Raw genomic sequence first — 15,204 nt, forward strand, 5'->3', positions numbered from 1 at the left:
TGTCCCCCGTCTCTACCAGGAGTGTCCTCAGTACCCTTATTCCTCTGCCACCCCCCCCAGTGCCATCTCAGCCCCCCTGACCGCTCTTCTCGCCCACCCCCTTGCAGCTTCGAGGCGGAGAATGGGCCCACGCCATCTCCTGGCCGCAGCCCCCTGGACTCGCAGGCGAGCCCGGGCCTCGTGCTGCACGCCGGGGGGGCTATCAGCCAGCGCCGGGAGTCCTTCCTGTACCGCTCGGACAGTGACTATGACATGTCACCCAAAACCATGTCCCGGAACTCGTCGGTCACCAGCGAGGCGTGAGCACCCCACTCTCACCCTCCAGGCCTGCTCCCAACACAAGCTGCCCTTGCCAGCAGGGAATGGGGACACCGCCTAAGCCCCCTGCCACCTCTCCTTCCCAGTGAAAAGTAAACAGCCCCCTTGCCCACATCGAGGGCTCGGTCCCTTTACAGCATGCCCACCCAGCGAGGTCTGAGGGTGCGCCCCATCTCTGCCCCCCACTCAGCTACGGTGAGCCTCTCCCTCCAGCCCAGCCCGCACCCACATCCTTGCGGTCCCTGCCCACCCAACCTGCCCAAGCCCACTCCTACCCATCGGCAGCTGGGGCCTGGCCCCCCTCAGCCTGTCCCCGCTGCCACTTCTCCCCACAGAGCATCCACCTCGGCTGAGCCCCCTCTGCCTTCCCCCCCCCGCTCCAGGCTTCCCTAAACCAGCCCCCCTTATCACGACCACCTGTTAAGGTGTGAGCACCCCCAGACCTGCTCAGCCCCCTCCCCTCTCACTGGATCCTCCAGCCCTGGCCCTATCCATCCAGGTACCCACCTCAGCTCCCCTAACTCCTCTTGCTCCCCATCCCCTCCTACCCACTGCTCTCACCAGCCCCCCCCTGCAGTGGATTTATGGCAGCCCCCTTTGTCTCTGCACACCCCCTCCCTGCCCACCCACCTGAGCTCCTCTGTCCGGCCACCGTTCCCTCCAAGACCAGCCCCTGTAGGGTGTGTACCCTTGGGAGGTGTAAGCGCCCTCTCCCCTCACCTGTTGGAGGCCCCCCCCCCCCGCCACGTCCCAGCCCACCCTCAGCCCAACCCCCATAGAGAGTTGCTTCTCTGGCACCCCAGCCCCTTTTCACCCAGGCCCGGGGGTGTCCCACAGTGAGGACGCCTGACCTGCCCCTGTCCTTGGTTGCAGGCACGCTGAGGACCTCATTGTGACACCTTTCGCCCAGGTAAGACCCCTCCCCTAAGAAAGGAAGGGGCTCCAACCTTCCCCCACACTTGGGGACAGGGACCTAGCCCCAGCCCCTCCGGGTGGCTCCCTCTCCTCACTGCTGGCTCTCCCTCCGTCCCAGGTGCTGGCCAGTCTCCGGAGTGTTCGCAGCAACTTCTCACTCCTGACCAATGTGCCCATTCCCAGCAACAAGTAAGTCAAGGCTGGGCCCCAACATTCATGATCATGAGGCCAGGCACACCTGGGTTCAACTCTTAGCTCTGCTGTGTGCCCTCAGGCAGGAACTTGACCTCTCTGAGCCTCTGTTCAGGCAGCAGCTCCCTCTGAGCCAGCAAACCATTGCAATTTGAATGGCTAAGGCAGAAACTTTTAAAAATAAAGACCAAGGGGTCCAGACACGTGGTGGTGAGGCCAAGGGTAGCCAGGCGCCGCAGCCTTGGGGCCACTCCTGGCCCCAAAGCCAACTTTCCAGGCAAATAGCGTCTTGTGGTGCCTTTGTTCCCCCTCCATAAAATGGGAATTTAATAGCGCCTCCAATAGATGCTGCTGTGAGGAGTCTGCAAGATAATACATAGAAAGTGTGAGAACATTTGCCCAGCACGTAGTAAGTGCTCACTAAATAGAAGTGATTATTTGGGGGCAGGCGCTTGGCTGAGAGCTGCTAGTCCCTCTGGGAGTTGCAGGAACTTTGGAGACATAGGACCTGACCCTGCCGCTGATCAGCCGTGTGGTCTTGAGCAAGCTTGTTCGCTTCCTTGAGCCCGTTTTCTCATCTGTAAAATGGTTCGCTTCCTTGAGCCCGTTTTCTCATCTGTAAAATGGGTTCTCCTGGGGGCTCTGTGAGAGGCTGCAGGCTGAGCACACGGTGGCATGCGTGGGACACAGGGAGCGCTCAGAAAAAGGAAAGGTGGCATTGTAGAGAGCGGAGGCAGGAATCTGGGGGCACACAGGCTGATGTTGGAGCCCCGTTTCTTTGCAGACGGTCCCCGCTGGGCGGCCCAACCCCCGTCTGTAAGGCCACGCTGTCAGGTAACAAAGCCCAGGGGGTGGGAAAGGGCCCCTCTTGCTGCTCCAGTGGGGGACCCCTCACCTGGGGGTGGTGGTGGCTGTCTTACCTCCTTTCCCCACTCATTTGGTGGACCCCCAGCATCTCGGGCTGGGGCCTCTGGGTCACCACCCATGCTGCCCCTTCTCCAGAAGAGACATGTCAACAATTGGCCCGGGAGACACTGGAGGAGCTGGACTGGTGCCTGGAGCAGCTGGAGACCATGCAGACCTACCGCTCCGTGAGCGAGATGGCATCTCACAAGGTGAGGAGGCCCCCGGCCGGCAGGGCGGAACTAGCCCCTGGGCGGGGCCTGAGGATGGGGGCCAACCGCTGGGTGGGATCTGCGGGCGGGTCCACCCATGGGGCGGGGCCGGTATCTGGATGGGGCCAATGAGAGGGGACCCTTTCCTGGGCCTGTGGGGTGGGGCTGACTGCTGGCGGGACCTGAGGGGGAGGACACGTTTGGGGCGGGGCCAATGTGTGAACGGGGCCTTTGGGGTGGGGGCCCATTCCTAAGCAGGGCCAACCGGAGGGCTGCGTGTTCTAGCAGATTCTGACTTCCCCCAGGGGTGGGGGAAGCCTAGTGCGTGGGGGTATATGTGCCTGGTTGTACATCTGATGCAGGCTGCCATCTCTCTTGAGGGGGTTGTCCAATGTTTGTATAGTCTACAGGTGTGTGTGTGTGTGTGTGTGTGTGTGTGTGTATGTGACTGTGGCTCTGTGTGGCTGTCAATTTGTTGGCTACACGTTTGCAGCACAAGACGGGGTGTGAGGGGATGTTCCAAGAGGGTACGTCACGAGTAGTGTGCAGATGTGTCTGTATGGAGGATGTATGGGTGCACACAAGCAGTTATTCCAGATTGTAAGTGTGTGGGGCTGTGCCAGAGGGGTATGTATGTTTACAAGTGTGAGTTGGTCTAGGTATGAATCTGAGTGTGTATCTCCATGTGTCTGTGACTCCACGTGTGTGCACAGACACATGCATGCACTTGCAGGGCTGCAGGAGAGGGTGCAAGGCTTCCATGTGCAGTTGTGCGGTCTGTGTACTGCACAACTCCAGAGGACACCATCCAGGAAAACGGGCGGCATGAATGATGTTTCCTGGAGTTGTGCGGCACGGTGGTAGCCCGCGTGGGAGGATGCCTATCAGGAAATGAGTATACAGGTGGAGGTGTCTGCGTTGGGGGTGGTGCACATACCTGTGGGTGGAGGTTTGTCTGGGAACATTCCCGTCTGAGGGTGATTGTGTCTCTGAGAGTGTGCCGAGCCTCTGAGAATGTGACTGTCTCTAAATGTAGGTTTGCCGTTGTGTTCCTGCAATGATGTGTGTGTGTGGTTGTGGGTATGATGTGAGCATTTGCTTATGGGTTTCTCAGGGTATGTTTGTGTCCAAGGCCACGTGGTATTTGTGTTTGTCTGAAAGTGTGCCCGTGGGTGTGTGGAGTGTGTGCAGCATATCTGGGTGTCTGTCCCCAGGTGTGTGTCTCCGTGTCTGGGTGTGAGTCTGTGTTCTTGGGAGGGCTGTGCCTGAAGGCGTTCCTATCTCCGTGTACTCAGCTGTATACCTGCGAAAGGGCTGGACTTCGGAGTTGTGACTGTGTGGTGTGTGTTAGTGCGTGTGTTGGTATAGAAGGTGCATCTCGGTGTGTGTGAGTGTGTGGACTGTCTGGGCGTGTGTCTTTGTCTCTGGGTGTGTCCCTGGAAGGGACGCGTCCTGTCGGGGATGTGCGTGCCTCCCTGCCTTTCCCCGGCAGCCCCACCTGGGTCCTGGCTCAGGCCCGTGGGTTCCGATGCCCCTTTAACGCCCCCCCCACCCCCGGCACCACCTGACGTCGCATGCAGCCTGCCAGTGCTGCAGTGAGCACGCACACGCGCACACACACAGGCGCGCACACGGAGCCCAGAGCCTCCGAAGCCACCTCCCGGGACCCTCGCCCTGCCCCCCCCATGGGCAGGGGTCCCAGGCCACCTCCAGCTACTGCCGCGGGGGGGCCCATCAGGGCCAGGGGCTGGCAGACCATGTAACCAGGGCTGCTATCGGGAGCGCGGAGGGGAGGGGAGCCCCCAGCCCCGCTGGGCCGGCCCAGGCCCCTCCGCGGCTCCCCCTTGCACTGCCCACCTGCCCTGAACCCCCCCCCCAAAACCCACAGTGGCTGTTAACCCCGGGACTCCCCAAGCCCAGCCTCTGTGTGCGGCAGCCCCAAGCGGGGCTAAGATTCCAAGATGCCCTTGGTGGATTTCTTCTGTGAGACCTGCTCCAAGCCGTGGCTGGTGGGCTGGTGGGACCAGGTAGGGGAAGTCGGGGTGGAGGATGGGCGGGAGACTCGGCCCTAGCCCTCCCACCTTGGATCCTCAAGCCCCTGGTCTGGGCTGGTGTGTGCGGCTGTGCACGTGTGTGGCCTGGACATGAAGCCTTGTGACTGTCTGTGTCTGTGTGTGGCCCAGGGCTGGGTGGGGATAGCGGGGGGGGCTGGGGATGTGGGTCTCTTGCTGGGTGTGTCGGTACTCACGTGTGTATGTGTCTACAGCGGTGTGGGGCTGTCTGACCATATGCTTATTTGCCTGGGTCACAGTGTGGCCCTTTCTGAGATCACATGGCTCTGGTTGTGGTGGTGTATGTTGGGACGTGTTTGTGAACCCGGAGCTGTGTGTTTTCTCCGGGGCATGTGACCCTAAGTGTCTGTGACTGCCTTATCGTGTGTGTCCCTTGGTTTGTGTGGCTGTGCAGAGCCGTGTAAGATGGTCGTCTGTGACTCTGTGTGTGGTTGTGTGACTTTGTGGGTCCTTCTTGTGTACACGTCTCTCACAGCACTAGGAGGAGTAAGTGCCCCATCCTCGTGTGGGCTACGTGGGCTCACCCTTCCCATCCAGTGTCCCTCCTGCCTCTCTGGACGGAGTCTGCTCCTGCTCTGGGGGTGCTTCAGTGGAGCTTGGGGGCGGGGAACCAATGCCCTTTCTCCTCCATGCACAATGTCACAGCAGACACTTGTGTGAGGGGGCTTGGGGGGACCAGGAGGGACCTCCAAGCCTGGTTCGGGGTATCCTCTGCTCATCTGTGCATCTGTCCACCCTCCTGGGACTGGGGGAGAGGGGGCTATGATGGGAACCCCCCTCCCCTGGATGACCGAACAAGGTTTCCTCAGCTCACTGTTCTCCCCTGCCCCTGCCAAACCTTCTCTTCTCCCAGAACTTGCATTCTCTCCTGCAAAGGAGAGACTGTATTGTCTCCTTCCAAACTGGGCTGGGAGCTGGGGGCCTGGACGCCCTGGGAGTGGGGTCCATATCTGGGAAGACGTGGGCCAGGGTAGCTCTGGGAAGGCAAGGGTTAAGGGGCCTGCGGCCTGCCCCCCCCCCCCCCCCACTTTCCCCCAGCTCAGCAGCTGGTTGGAGGGGGAGTTGCTAAGGAGACTCCCATCGCCATGGCGACGGGATTCTCCTGACACCCTATTGGCTCACTGTTAAGCGGGAGCCCCTCCCTTCCACAGGTGCCCCTCTGGCTCCTCCTTTGGGCTGGAGGAAGAGGAAGTCTGGGGAGGGGTGCCCCCCTTCCTCAGGAAGGGAGGGGTATGCTGAGTCCTGACTTCCAAGCCTGGGGCCCCCCTCCAGACCTGGGAGGAGAGGAAGGGCTGACCCCTCCCCTCTAGCAGCTTGCTGAGGGCTCTGTTGGCTGAGCAGAGAAGTTGGAAGGACTCATGGGGTCTTCAGAAGTTTCTCGGGAGGGGCTGACATCCTCCACCCTCTGCTGCCCTGTCTCCCTATCATTCCTTCCTTCTTGCCTCCTTCACCTTAGTTCAAGAGGATGTTAAACCGTGAACTCACACACCTGTCAGAGATGAGCAGGTCAGGAAACCAGGTCTCTGAGTACATCTCCACCACATTCCTGGGTGAGTGAAAGGCACCGCTTGTATGTGCGGGGAGAGGCTGCACGCCTGAATTGGAGGGGGCTGCCCCAGACCGCAGGTCCCATTGCCCACATTTGCCCGAGGGACCCTGACTCTTAATTCCCTAAAGATCAAGGTTACCACGCTCAAGCGTTCCCATGCTCACGATGCCCCTAAACCCAGAGGGATGTCAACTTTTATAGAACTTCCACAGTAAAAAAATCTCTCCAAGCAGAAAAGCCCCGCCCCCCCAAACTCAGTGGGACCACAACGGAACTCTCAAACTCAAGACCCCAAAAACCCCACAAACTCAAATAGAATTCCTAAACTTTAAATGCCTCCAGGCTGAAAGGCCTCCCCAAATTCAGTAGACTATCCAAACTTGGATTTCCCCCCACAAATTCAGGAGATCCCTCAAACTCAAGAGGTATGCTCAAACTCGGTAGGGTTCTCAAACTTAAGGGAACGGCTGTCCTTAAGAACTCATAAAAGATCCCCTCAAAGTTTCAAAACCCTCCAAGATGAAAGGTCTCCCAAATTCGGGAGAATCACCCAACTTGATATGACCCTCAGATTCAGTAGGACCCCCCCACACACACACAGACTTTTGATACCTAATACAGTTATACAGAGTCCCTCAAATTCATTAGAACCCTCAAGCTCATGGGGACCTCCAACTCATCCTAATCTCTTTATCCAAGAGCCCAAGCTGAAGATATGCCCCCCCAAATTCAGCATAATTTTACCCTCTCAATTTATCACCAAAGGTTTCCAAATTCTGGAGAACCGCCCTGCGCCAAGCCCAAGAGAAGGGTTCAGAGTTTCAAATACTCCCGCCAATGGGGGTGTGGCTGTGCAGAGTTCTGAGATCCAGCCAATGGGAGCATGGCATGCAAATAACCCCTATTAGGCCCCGTTATTGACTGGCAGGGCCCCAGGTCACAATGGGTGGCCCAGGTTCAGCTCTGGAAGCCCTTGAAAGCTCAGGAAAAGGGATCCTGGGGCTGGCCCCCCAGGCAGGCTGGTGTTAAAGGGGTGGGGTGGGGGTGGGGCTCATGGAGCCAGAGACTACCCTTCCCTCCCTCTTCCCCATGCTGTCCACCCCGATCAGCACTCTTAGTCACCATGGAGGTGTCTCCCCTGCCCTAGAAGTTTCCCTGCCTATACAGGACAGGCAGCTACTCTCTCCAGCATCCTCAACCTGCTTCCTGACTTCCCGTGCCACCCCCTTGTCAAACCTGGCTATCAGACTGGGGCCACCCCAATGCTCCGGGCCAGTCCCAGGGTCCCTGCTCCAGCCCACCACCTCCCAGAAGAATTCCTCCCTTCCCTCTGGTTTCCAGCCTATAAGGAACCAACAGCATGACATCCTGAAGGGGTCTGCCCTCCTGCGTGAGCCTTCCCAGGGCACAGTGGGGAGCCCAGGGGAAGTGAGGGCCAGATGAGGGGGTCTCTGTGGGAGTCTCATGCTTGTCTCTCCTCCATCTGCTCCAGACAAGCAGAATGAAGTGGAGATTCCATCACCCACGATGAAGGATCGAGAAAAACAGCCAGCTCCCCGCCAGAGACCTTCCCAGCAGCCCCCGCCCCCTGGGCCGCAATTCCAGCCCATGTCTCAGATCACGGGGGTGAAGAAGCTGATGCATAGCAGCAGCCTGAGTGACTCCAGCATCCCCCGCTTTGGGGTGAAGACCAACCAAGAAGAGCTCCTGGCCCAAGTGAGTAGGGTCTCAGCAGACACTGGATTAGAGAGGGGCGGGAGTCTCCTGGGGCCCAGAGAAGGACCGGGCGTTGGGTCAGTCTGAAGTGACAATCCAGGCATACTTGGCTTATGAGACTCTCAGGAGAGCAAGAGTGAAGGAAGCAGGAGAGGAAGAACCTAAGCAAGGAGGTGGCCTCAGAATCTGGCCTCCGCCTGACTCCACAGGGAGCTCTGGAGTGTCAACAGTGCCACAGAGTTGAGCCCACCTTGAGGCAAGAGTGCGGGACTTTTGTACCCCACTGTGGGCGGTCCCCAGAGTGGACAGCATTACTGCCTCCGTGTAGCTCCCACAGGGGCAAGAGCAGTTTTCTGGAGAACAGAGCAGCTGTGAGTCTTTGTAAGCAACAGTCCCAGCACCCACCCAGGAGGACAGGCGCACTGGTCAGTGAAGGGGATCTGGGTCGAACGCCAACAGCATCCACTACAGGCCAGACCTGGGTTCAGCTCCGTGACACCTAACGCCAAGGGGCTCCCGCATGGGTTTGTACAGCGGACTCGGTGCACTCTTGTTGGCTCAGTCAGCTGACATTTGTTGTAACCTGAACTCCAGCACTAGCCAGTGCCCAGTCCGTCACCCGGTGTTTACTGAGCACCTACGGTGTGCTGGCACTGTTCCGGATTCTGGGGAGCTACGGAAAATTAGCCCGAGTTCCTTTCCCCCTGGTGCTGGTGAGCTGTTTGGCTCCGAAGCCAAACTGTGCTTTTGGGGTCAGCCAAACGGAGTTCACACCACAGCGTTGCCACTTGCGAGATGCAAGGGCTTGGGTAGGTCGCATCACTTCTGAGCTTTGGTTCTCCAACCAACCAAATGAGATCAAGCATTTAGCATAATGCCTGGGAGACAATAGTCACTCAGGGGGCCCCTGGGTGGCTCCTCGGTTAAGCGTCAGACTTCGGCTCAGGCCATGATCTTACAGTCCGTGGTTCGAGCCCCGCACCGGGCTCTGTGCTGACAGCTCGGAGCCTGGAGCCAGCTTCAGATTCTGTGTCTCCCTCTCTCTCTGCCCCTCCCCCACGCACACTCTGTCTCTCGCTCTCAAAAATAAATAAAACATTAAAAAAATTTTTTTTTTTTAAAGTCACTCAGTACACAGGCGCTGTGGTTGCTTTGTTATTTTCTGGCCTGGTCGGACGTGGACAGTCAACTCTGTGCTGTTGAGCACGGTGCCCACCCGGTGGGCAACGACAGTGCTACTTTCAGACCAGAGCTCTGAATTGCTAGGAAAGATTCGAGAGGGGTGATGATCAACCAAGAGGAACTTCTGACCCACGTGGGTAGGGGCAGGGCCCTGGGTCTTGTGGGCTGCTGACCTCTGGCCTCCTACTCCACCCAGGAACTGGAGAACCTGAACAAGTGGGGCCTGAACATCTTCTGCGTATCCGAATACGCCGGAGGCCGTTCCCTCAGCTGCATCATGTACACGATATTTCAGGTAGGGCGGGCTGAGTGGGGCAGGGTGAGCGGAAGGGGGCCGGGCGGAGAGCAGAGAGCTCTCGGGAGTCACCGTTCCCCATACCTACCCTCAGGAGCGTGACCTGCTGAAGAAATTCCGCATCCCGGTGGACACCATGGTGACATATATGCTGACCCTGGAGGACCACTACCACCCCGACGTGGCCTACCACAACAGCCTGCACGCGGCCGATGTGCTGCAGTCCACCCACGTGCTGCTGGCCACGCCCGCGCTAGATGTGAGCACTGCCTGGCCCCTGAGTCTCCCCAGCCCCGTCTCCCTCCCTGACTGCCCGTCGCCCATCTCCTGACCTCCGTGTCTCTCTGACGCTGGCCTTCCCGATCCTCATCGATCCTTCCTGACCGTCTTCTTTGGCACCCGCATCTCTCTCTCACCCCGTCTCTCAGATCCCCCATCTTTCTAACCCGCCTCGCTCCCACCCCCGTCTCTGCCCCTAGGCTGTGTTCACGGACCTGGAGATTCTTGCCGCCCTCTTCGCGGCCGCTATTCATGACGTAGACCACCCTGGGGTCTCCAACCAGTTCCTCATCAACACTAGTGAGTGGCCCCCACGGGGGCGGGGCCTGCCGGGTTGGAGGCGGGGCCTGCGCTGCCCCACCCCTCGAGGCGGCCCTGCCGGCCCCACCCTCCCCTGACCGCCTGCCTGGGCCTGGGCCGCAGATTCGGAGCTGGCGCTCATGTACAACGATGAGTCGGTGCTGGAGAACCACCACCTGGCCGTGGGCTTCAAGCTGCTGCAGGAAGACAACTGCGATATCTTCCAGAACCTCAGCAAGCGCCAGCGGCAGAGCCTGCGCAAGATGGTCATCGACATGGTGGGCGGGGCGGGGGCGGGGCCAGAACGGAAAAGGGCGCCTTTGACACTGGGGTTGAGGCAGGGTCTGAGTCCAGGCCAGGAAGCCCCGCGAGAGGCGTCCTTTGTGGGGACTGGGAACAGGTTGTGCCGAGGGAAAACTTTAGAGGCGTAGTTCGGGTCAGTACGGTCCGTGGCAGGGCTTCAGTGGCCCCTCACCCACAGGTGCTGGCCACGGACATGTCCAAACACATGACCCTCCTGGCAGACCTGAAGACCATGGTGGAGACCAAGAAGGTGACCAGCTCGGGGGTCCTCCTGCTGGACAACTACTCCGACCGCATCCAGGTGCCCCCCCCCCCCCCCCCCCGCACCCGCACACCATACAAGGAGACCGGACCCTCTCTCCTTTTCTCTCTCCCCTTTGGGTCCTGTTTGCCCCCCTCCCTCAGCCTGCAGCTCCCATGTTGCCCCTCTTCCTGTCTCTTTTCTGTCTCCCCTCCCATCTCTCCATCCCAATTCCCATCTACCATCCCTCCTTACTTCTTCCCTTCCTCCATCACCCCGTCCTGTCTCCTCTGCCTTTGCCAACACGTCCTTCTCTCCTCTCCCCACGATCTCTTTCTTTGCTCTCCCCCTGCCATCCTCTCCCCTCTCCCCATTTCCCCTATCTCTCTCCACATCCCCCTACCTCACTCTCCCAATAAAGGGGGAGGTAAGGAAGTGTGAGGTCCCAGACTGGGACGGGGGCATGGCCTCTGAAGGTCCCCCACCTCATGCAGGTCCTTCGGAACATGGTGCACTGTGCAGACCTCAGCAACCCCACCAAGCCACTCGAGTTGTACCGCCAGTGGACCGACCGCATTATGGCCGAGTTCTTCCAGCAGGGGGACCGTGAACGTGAGCGGGGCATGGAGATCAGCCCCATGTGCGACAAGCACACAGCCTCGGTGGAGAAGTCTCAGGTACGGTGTTAAGCGGGCCTCCCCACCCCATGCTGGCCTGGAGCTCTGAGACCCAGGAGTTCCTGACCTGCCCCTCCACAAAGTCAAGTGTGTGTGTGTGTGTGTGTGTGTGTGTGTGTGTGTGTGTGTGTGTTTCTTTCCTTTTCTGCCTTGATGGGAAATTTGCAACATTTTCCCTTCTACAGAATAACCAAAACCAGGCCTCTGGATTCAAAACTTGTAGACGTGAGTGGAACAGTTCTCTCTCATTTAGCATCCATAATAATACTTGCCCAGCTCTTGGTTACAGACCTTATGTTGCTCCAGCCTCTCGGTATCCCTGTAACCTGGCTGCTGATTCTGTCCTTGATTTTTGGTGGGATTTTGCAATGAGATGCGATGACGCGTCATCATGTGCTTGTTTAACTTGACAGGAGGTACGGAAATCCAGTCTTGTTTGTAGAGTGTGGATGTGAAAGTTTCTCACCCTCCCCACTCCCAGTCTCCTCCCTGGCAAGACCTGTTCTTCCCGGCTCACTGTGCACGCCTTTCCAGACCCGAGTTACCCAGCCTTGGTGCTGTTGACATTTGGGCCCGGGTCATTCTCTGTTGCGGGGGCCATGCCTTGTAGGATTTTGAGCAGCATCCCTGGCCTCCACCCCTTCCCTTCCAATTACAACAACCAAAAATGTCTCTAGATACTTCCAAATGTCCCTTTGAGCATGCAGATCACCCCATCCTCCAACGCCCGGGAAAACCAGTTCCATAGGTTTTATTACGTAGTTACATTTACGGGCAACTTCATAGCAATAGTTCAGGGGTTTTGCTTTGTTAAAAAAATATGAATTTTATCGATACGTACCCATTTTTATACAGCTTGCTTTTTCTTCCAAACAATGACTTGGAGATGTGTCTGTGTTACTACGTATAGATTTAGCTCATCCCTTTTGACGACTCTGTAGTATTCTCACAGATCTAGACAGCAGATGGGGTCTATAGTTTTTCTCCTGTGGATGGCCATTTAGGTGTTGAGGAGTTACAAATTCACAGTGACTCAAACGAGATAAGGCTTCATTTTTGTTCTCTCTCTCTTTTTTTTTAGAGAGAGAGAGGGTACAAGTGAGTGAGGGGCAGAGAAGAGAGAGAGAATCCCATGAGGGGCAGAGAGAGAGAGAGGGAGGGAGAGAGAGAGAGAGAGAAGCAGGGCTCACCTGGGGCTCCTGTTTTTGCCCAAAGCGGGGTTCCTGCTTGCCCAACGTGGGACTCAAACTCACTAACTGTGAAGTCATGACCTGAGCTGAATTCAAATGCTTAATGACTGAGCCACCCAGACACCCCATTTTTATTCTCTCGCGTGTAAGAAAAGTCCAGAGGCACCTGGGTGGTTCAGTCGGTTAAGCGTCCATCTTTGGCTCAGGTCATGACCTCATAGTTCACGGGTTCGAGCCCCACGTCGGGCTCTCTGCTGCCAGCCAAGAGCCTGCTTCAGATCCTCTGTCCCCCTTGCTCTCTGCCCCTCCCCCACCCCTCTCAAAAATAAACATTTAAGAAAATTTTTTAATTAAAAAAAAAAAGTCGAGAGAAAGAATTTAGCTCCCTTTGGCTCCATGAAATAGTCAGGCACCTAAGGAGATTTCAGTGTTTCTCTTCTATCATCCGAAGCATGGGACCTTTGTCCCTAGAGATGCCTCTCATGGTCACGGATGCTGTTGAAACTCTAGCCATTCTGGCCACGTCGTAAGGAGGAACGGTCTCTGCCAGCTGAAGCAGCACTCCTACCCCCTATGCCCATCCCAACCCAGATCTTCTATCTACATGTGGTCACATTGCCACCCTCTCTTTGCAAAGGAGGCTGGGAAATGTAGTTTTCACCTATATTGGGGAAGCATTGCCTCCACCAAGAAAAATTAAGATTTTCTTCTTCTTTTTTTTTTTTTTTAATGTTTTTATTTATTTTTGAGAGAGAGAGAGACAGAGCATGAGCAGGGGAGGGGCAGAGAGAGAGGGAGACACAGAATCCGAAGCAGGCTCCAGGCTCCGAGCTGTCAGCACAGAGCCTGATGCTGGGCTCAAATTCACGGAGTGTGAGATCGTGACCTGAGCTGAAGTTGGACGCTCAACCGACTGAACCACCCAGGCGCCCTCAAGATTTTGTTCATAAGAAAGAGGGAAGATAGTATCAGCGTTAGCCAATACTCTGCCATGGAATTATTTCTAGTTTTTCTTTGTTGCAGAAGATATCACTAGTAGTATCTGTGGTGTACCACAATGTTTTAAAACATTTTATTTCAATGTTTTAAGTTTATTTATTTATTTTGAGAGAGAGGGAGAGAGAAAGAGAGAGAGCATGAGCAGGGGACAGGCAGAGAGAGAGGAAGAGAGAAAGAGAATCCCAAGCAGGCTCTGCACTGTCAGCACAGAGCCTGACGCAGGGCTTGAACTCACAAACCTTACGGTCGTGGCCTGAGCCAAAACCAAGAGTTGGTCGCTTAAGCAACTGAGCCACCAGGCACCCCCACGGCTTTTTACAACTAATTCCTAACTGACAGATGTGTGGAAGTTTCCAGTATTTGTTTCCATGTCATATGTGATTCTTTTTTTCTTCCCTGTGTAAGAGTTTTTCCGGGTCGGATCTGGAGGAGCACGATTACTAGGTTAAATGCTGTCAGCGCCTTTTAGACTTTACTAGATCCCACAGCATGGCCCTACCATCCGCAACAGCCGGCCACCTGTTGACGCCGGTGTCCCTTCTCTCCCAGGTGGGTTTCATCGACTATATCGTGCACCCGCTGTGGGAGACGTGGGCTGACCTGGTCCACCCGGACGCCCAGGAGATCCTGGACACGTTAGAGGACAACAGAGACTGGTACTACAGCGCCATTCGGCAGAGCCCATCACCGCCGCCTGAGGAGGAGCCCAGGGGGCCAGGCCACCCACCCCCACCTGATAAGTTCCAGTTCGAGCTGACGCTGGAAGAGGAAGATGAGGAGGAGGTGTCTACCGCCCCGGGTGCATTTACGGTGCAGGGATTGTCCGTGGCTCAGGATGCGTCCCCAGCTGAGGAACTCTTGGAGGTCGATGGCCAGGATATGCCCACGGAGGTGAAGGTACAGGAACCTTGCTGCACGCAGCAAGCAGACTCGGCCGGTAGTGTGGCTGCGGGCAAGGACAAGGCCACGTCCCCAGACGCATCTGTGGATGCCGTAGGCCGCAGCAGCCCCCTGGCCTTGTCTGCCGAGAGCCCCCTTCCGCCCGCCTTGAGGACCCCGCCCCCTCCAGAGGACACCCCGGGCCTCCCGGGCCTCCCCTCCACGGCGGCCGAGGCGGGGGGCCCAAAAAGAGCATCAGGCTGCCAAGAGGGCGTGCAGTGCCTGCACAGGAACGTCCGGCGAGGACCCCCCCCCCACTCCCAGCTCCTGGGGGGTGGGGGTCAGCTGGAGGCCCTACCTGAACCCCGGCCCCGACACCCTCCTGCTCTCCCCGGCTCCCTTCACCACCATTACCCCACGACCGCCTCCTCCACTGCCTCAAAGACTCTTGGGCCTCCAGAGAAAAAAGAAAACAGAAAAGTGGGGTTTTTTCTCTTTTCTTTTTTTCCTCTTTTCCCCCACCCCCACCCACGGGGCCTCTTTTTGGAGGTGGGGGCTGGGGAACAAGGGGCGGAGGTCCCGGAAGGGATTTTATTTTTGGAATTTTAATTGTTACATTTTTAGAAAAAGAAAAAAAAAAAAAAAACAGGATGAAACACAGCAACTGTAGATCTCCTGTTCCCGACTACCCCTTGTGTCCCATCTCCTGCCACCTCCCCCTGCCCCAGGCCCCAGGCTCAGTCTTCCGGCCTCCTAGGGCTCTTGGCCTGGGCCCAAGCAGGCATAACGCCTCCCTTCGGGGCTTTTCTTCTGAATTTTGGAGGGTCTCCGGAACCCAACCAGGAATAGCCATTCCGGGCGGGGGACTCAGGGGGGGCTGCCACCGTGGGAGGCCCCAGCTCCAGCCCCTCTCTGGCGCACTGCCCCCCCCCCCCCAGAAGTCTCCCGCCTCATTTTGCACAAACCTGGCAATACTAACCCG

The 15,204-nt window shown here is 57.4% G+C and overlaps 1 protein-coding gene across 1 annotated transcript in view; it reads left to right on the forward strand.

Moving 5' to 3' along the window:
• The window catches only part of PDE4A (phosphodiesterase 4A), a 34,096-nt gene extending 19,389 nt beyond the window's left edge, over positions 1 to 14,707 (forward strand). The window contains 16 exon segments of the mRNA XM_019427744.2: positions 108 to 299; positions 1,192 to 1,228; positions 1,352 to 1,422; positions 2,210 to 2,259; positions 2,428 to 2,540; positions 6,069 to 6,162; positions 7,654 to 7,877; positions 9,256 to 9,354; positions 9,449 to 9,613; positions 9,834 to 9,933; positions 10,057 to 10,211; positions 10,415 to 10,537; positions 10,972 to 11,154; positions 13,893 to 14,459; positions 14,461 to 14,529; positions 14,531 to 14,707. Coding sequence (XP_019283289.1) covers positions 108 to 299; positions 1,192 to 1,228; positions 1,352 to 1,422; positions 2,210 to 2,259; positions 2,428 to 2,540; positions 6,069 to 6,162; positions 7,654 to 7,877; positions 9,256 to 9,354; positions 9,449 to 9,613; positions 9,834 to 9,933; positions 10,057 to 10,211; positions 10,415 to 10,537; positions 10,972 to 11,154; positions 13,893 to 14,459; positions 14,461 to 14,529; positions 14,531 to 14,584 — 2,296 coding nt within the window. The 3' untranslated portion in view covers positions 14,585 to 14,707.
• Positions 14,708 to 15,204: the final 497 nt, after the last annotated feature.

Source organism: Panthera pardus, unplaced genomic scaffold, assembly GCF_024362965.1.
Source record: "Panthera pardus isolate Hobbes unplaced genomic scaffold, ASM2436296v1 HiC_scaffold_8, whole genome shotgun sequence".
Taxonomy (NCBI): Eukaryota; Metazoa; Chordata; class Mammalia; order Carnivora; family Felidae; genus Panthera; species Panthera pardus.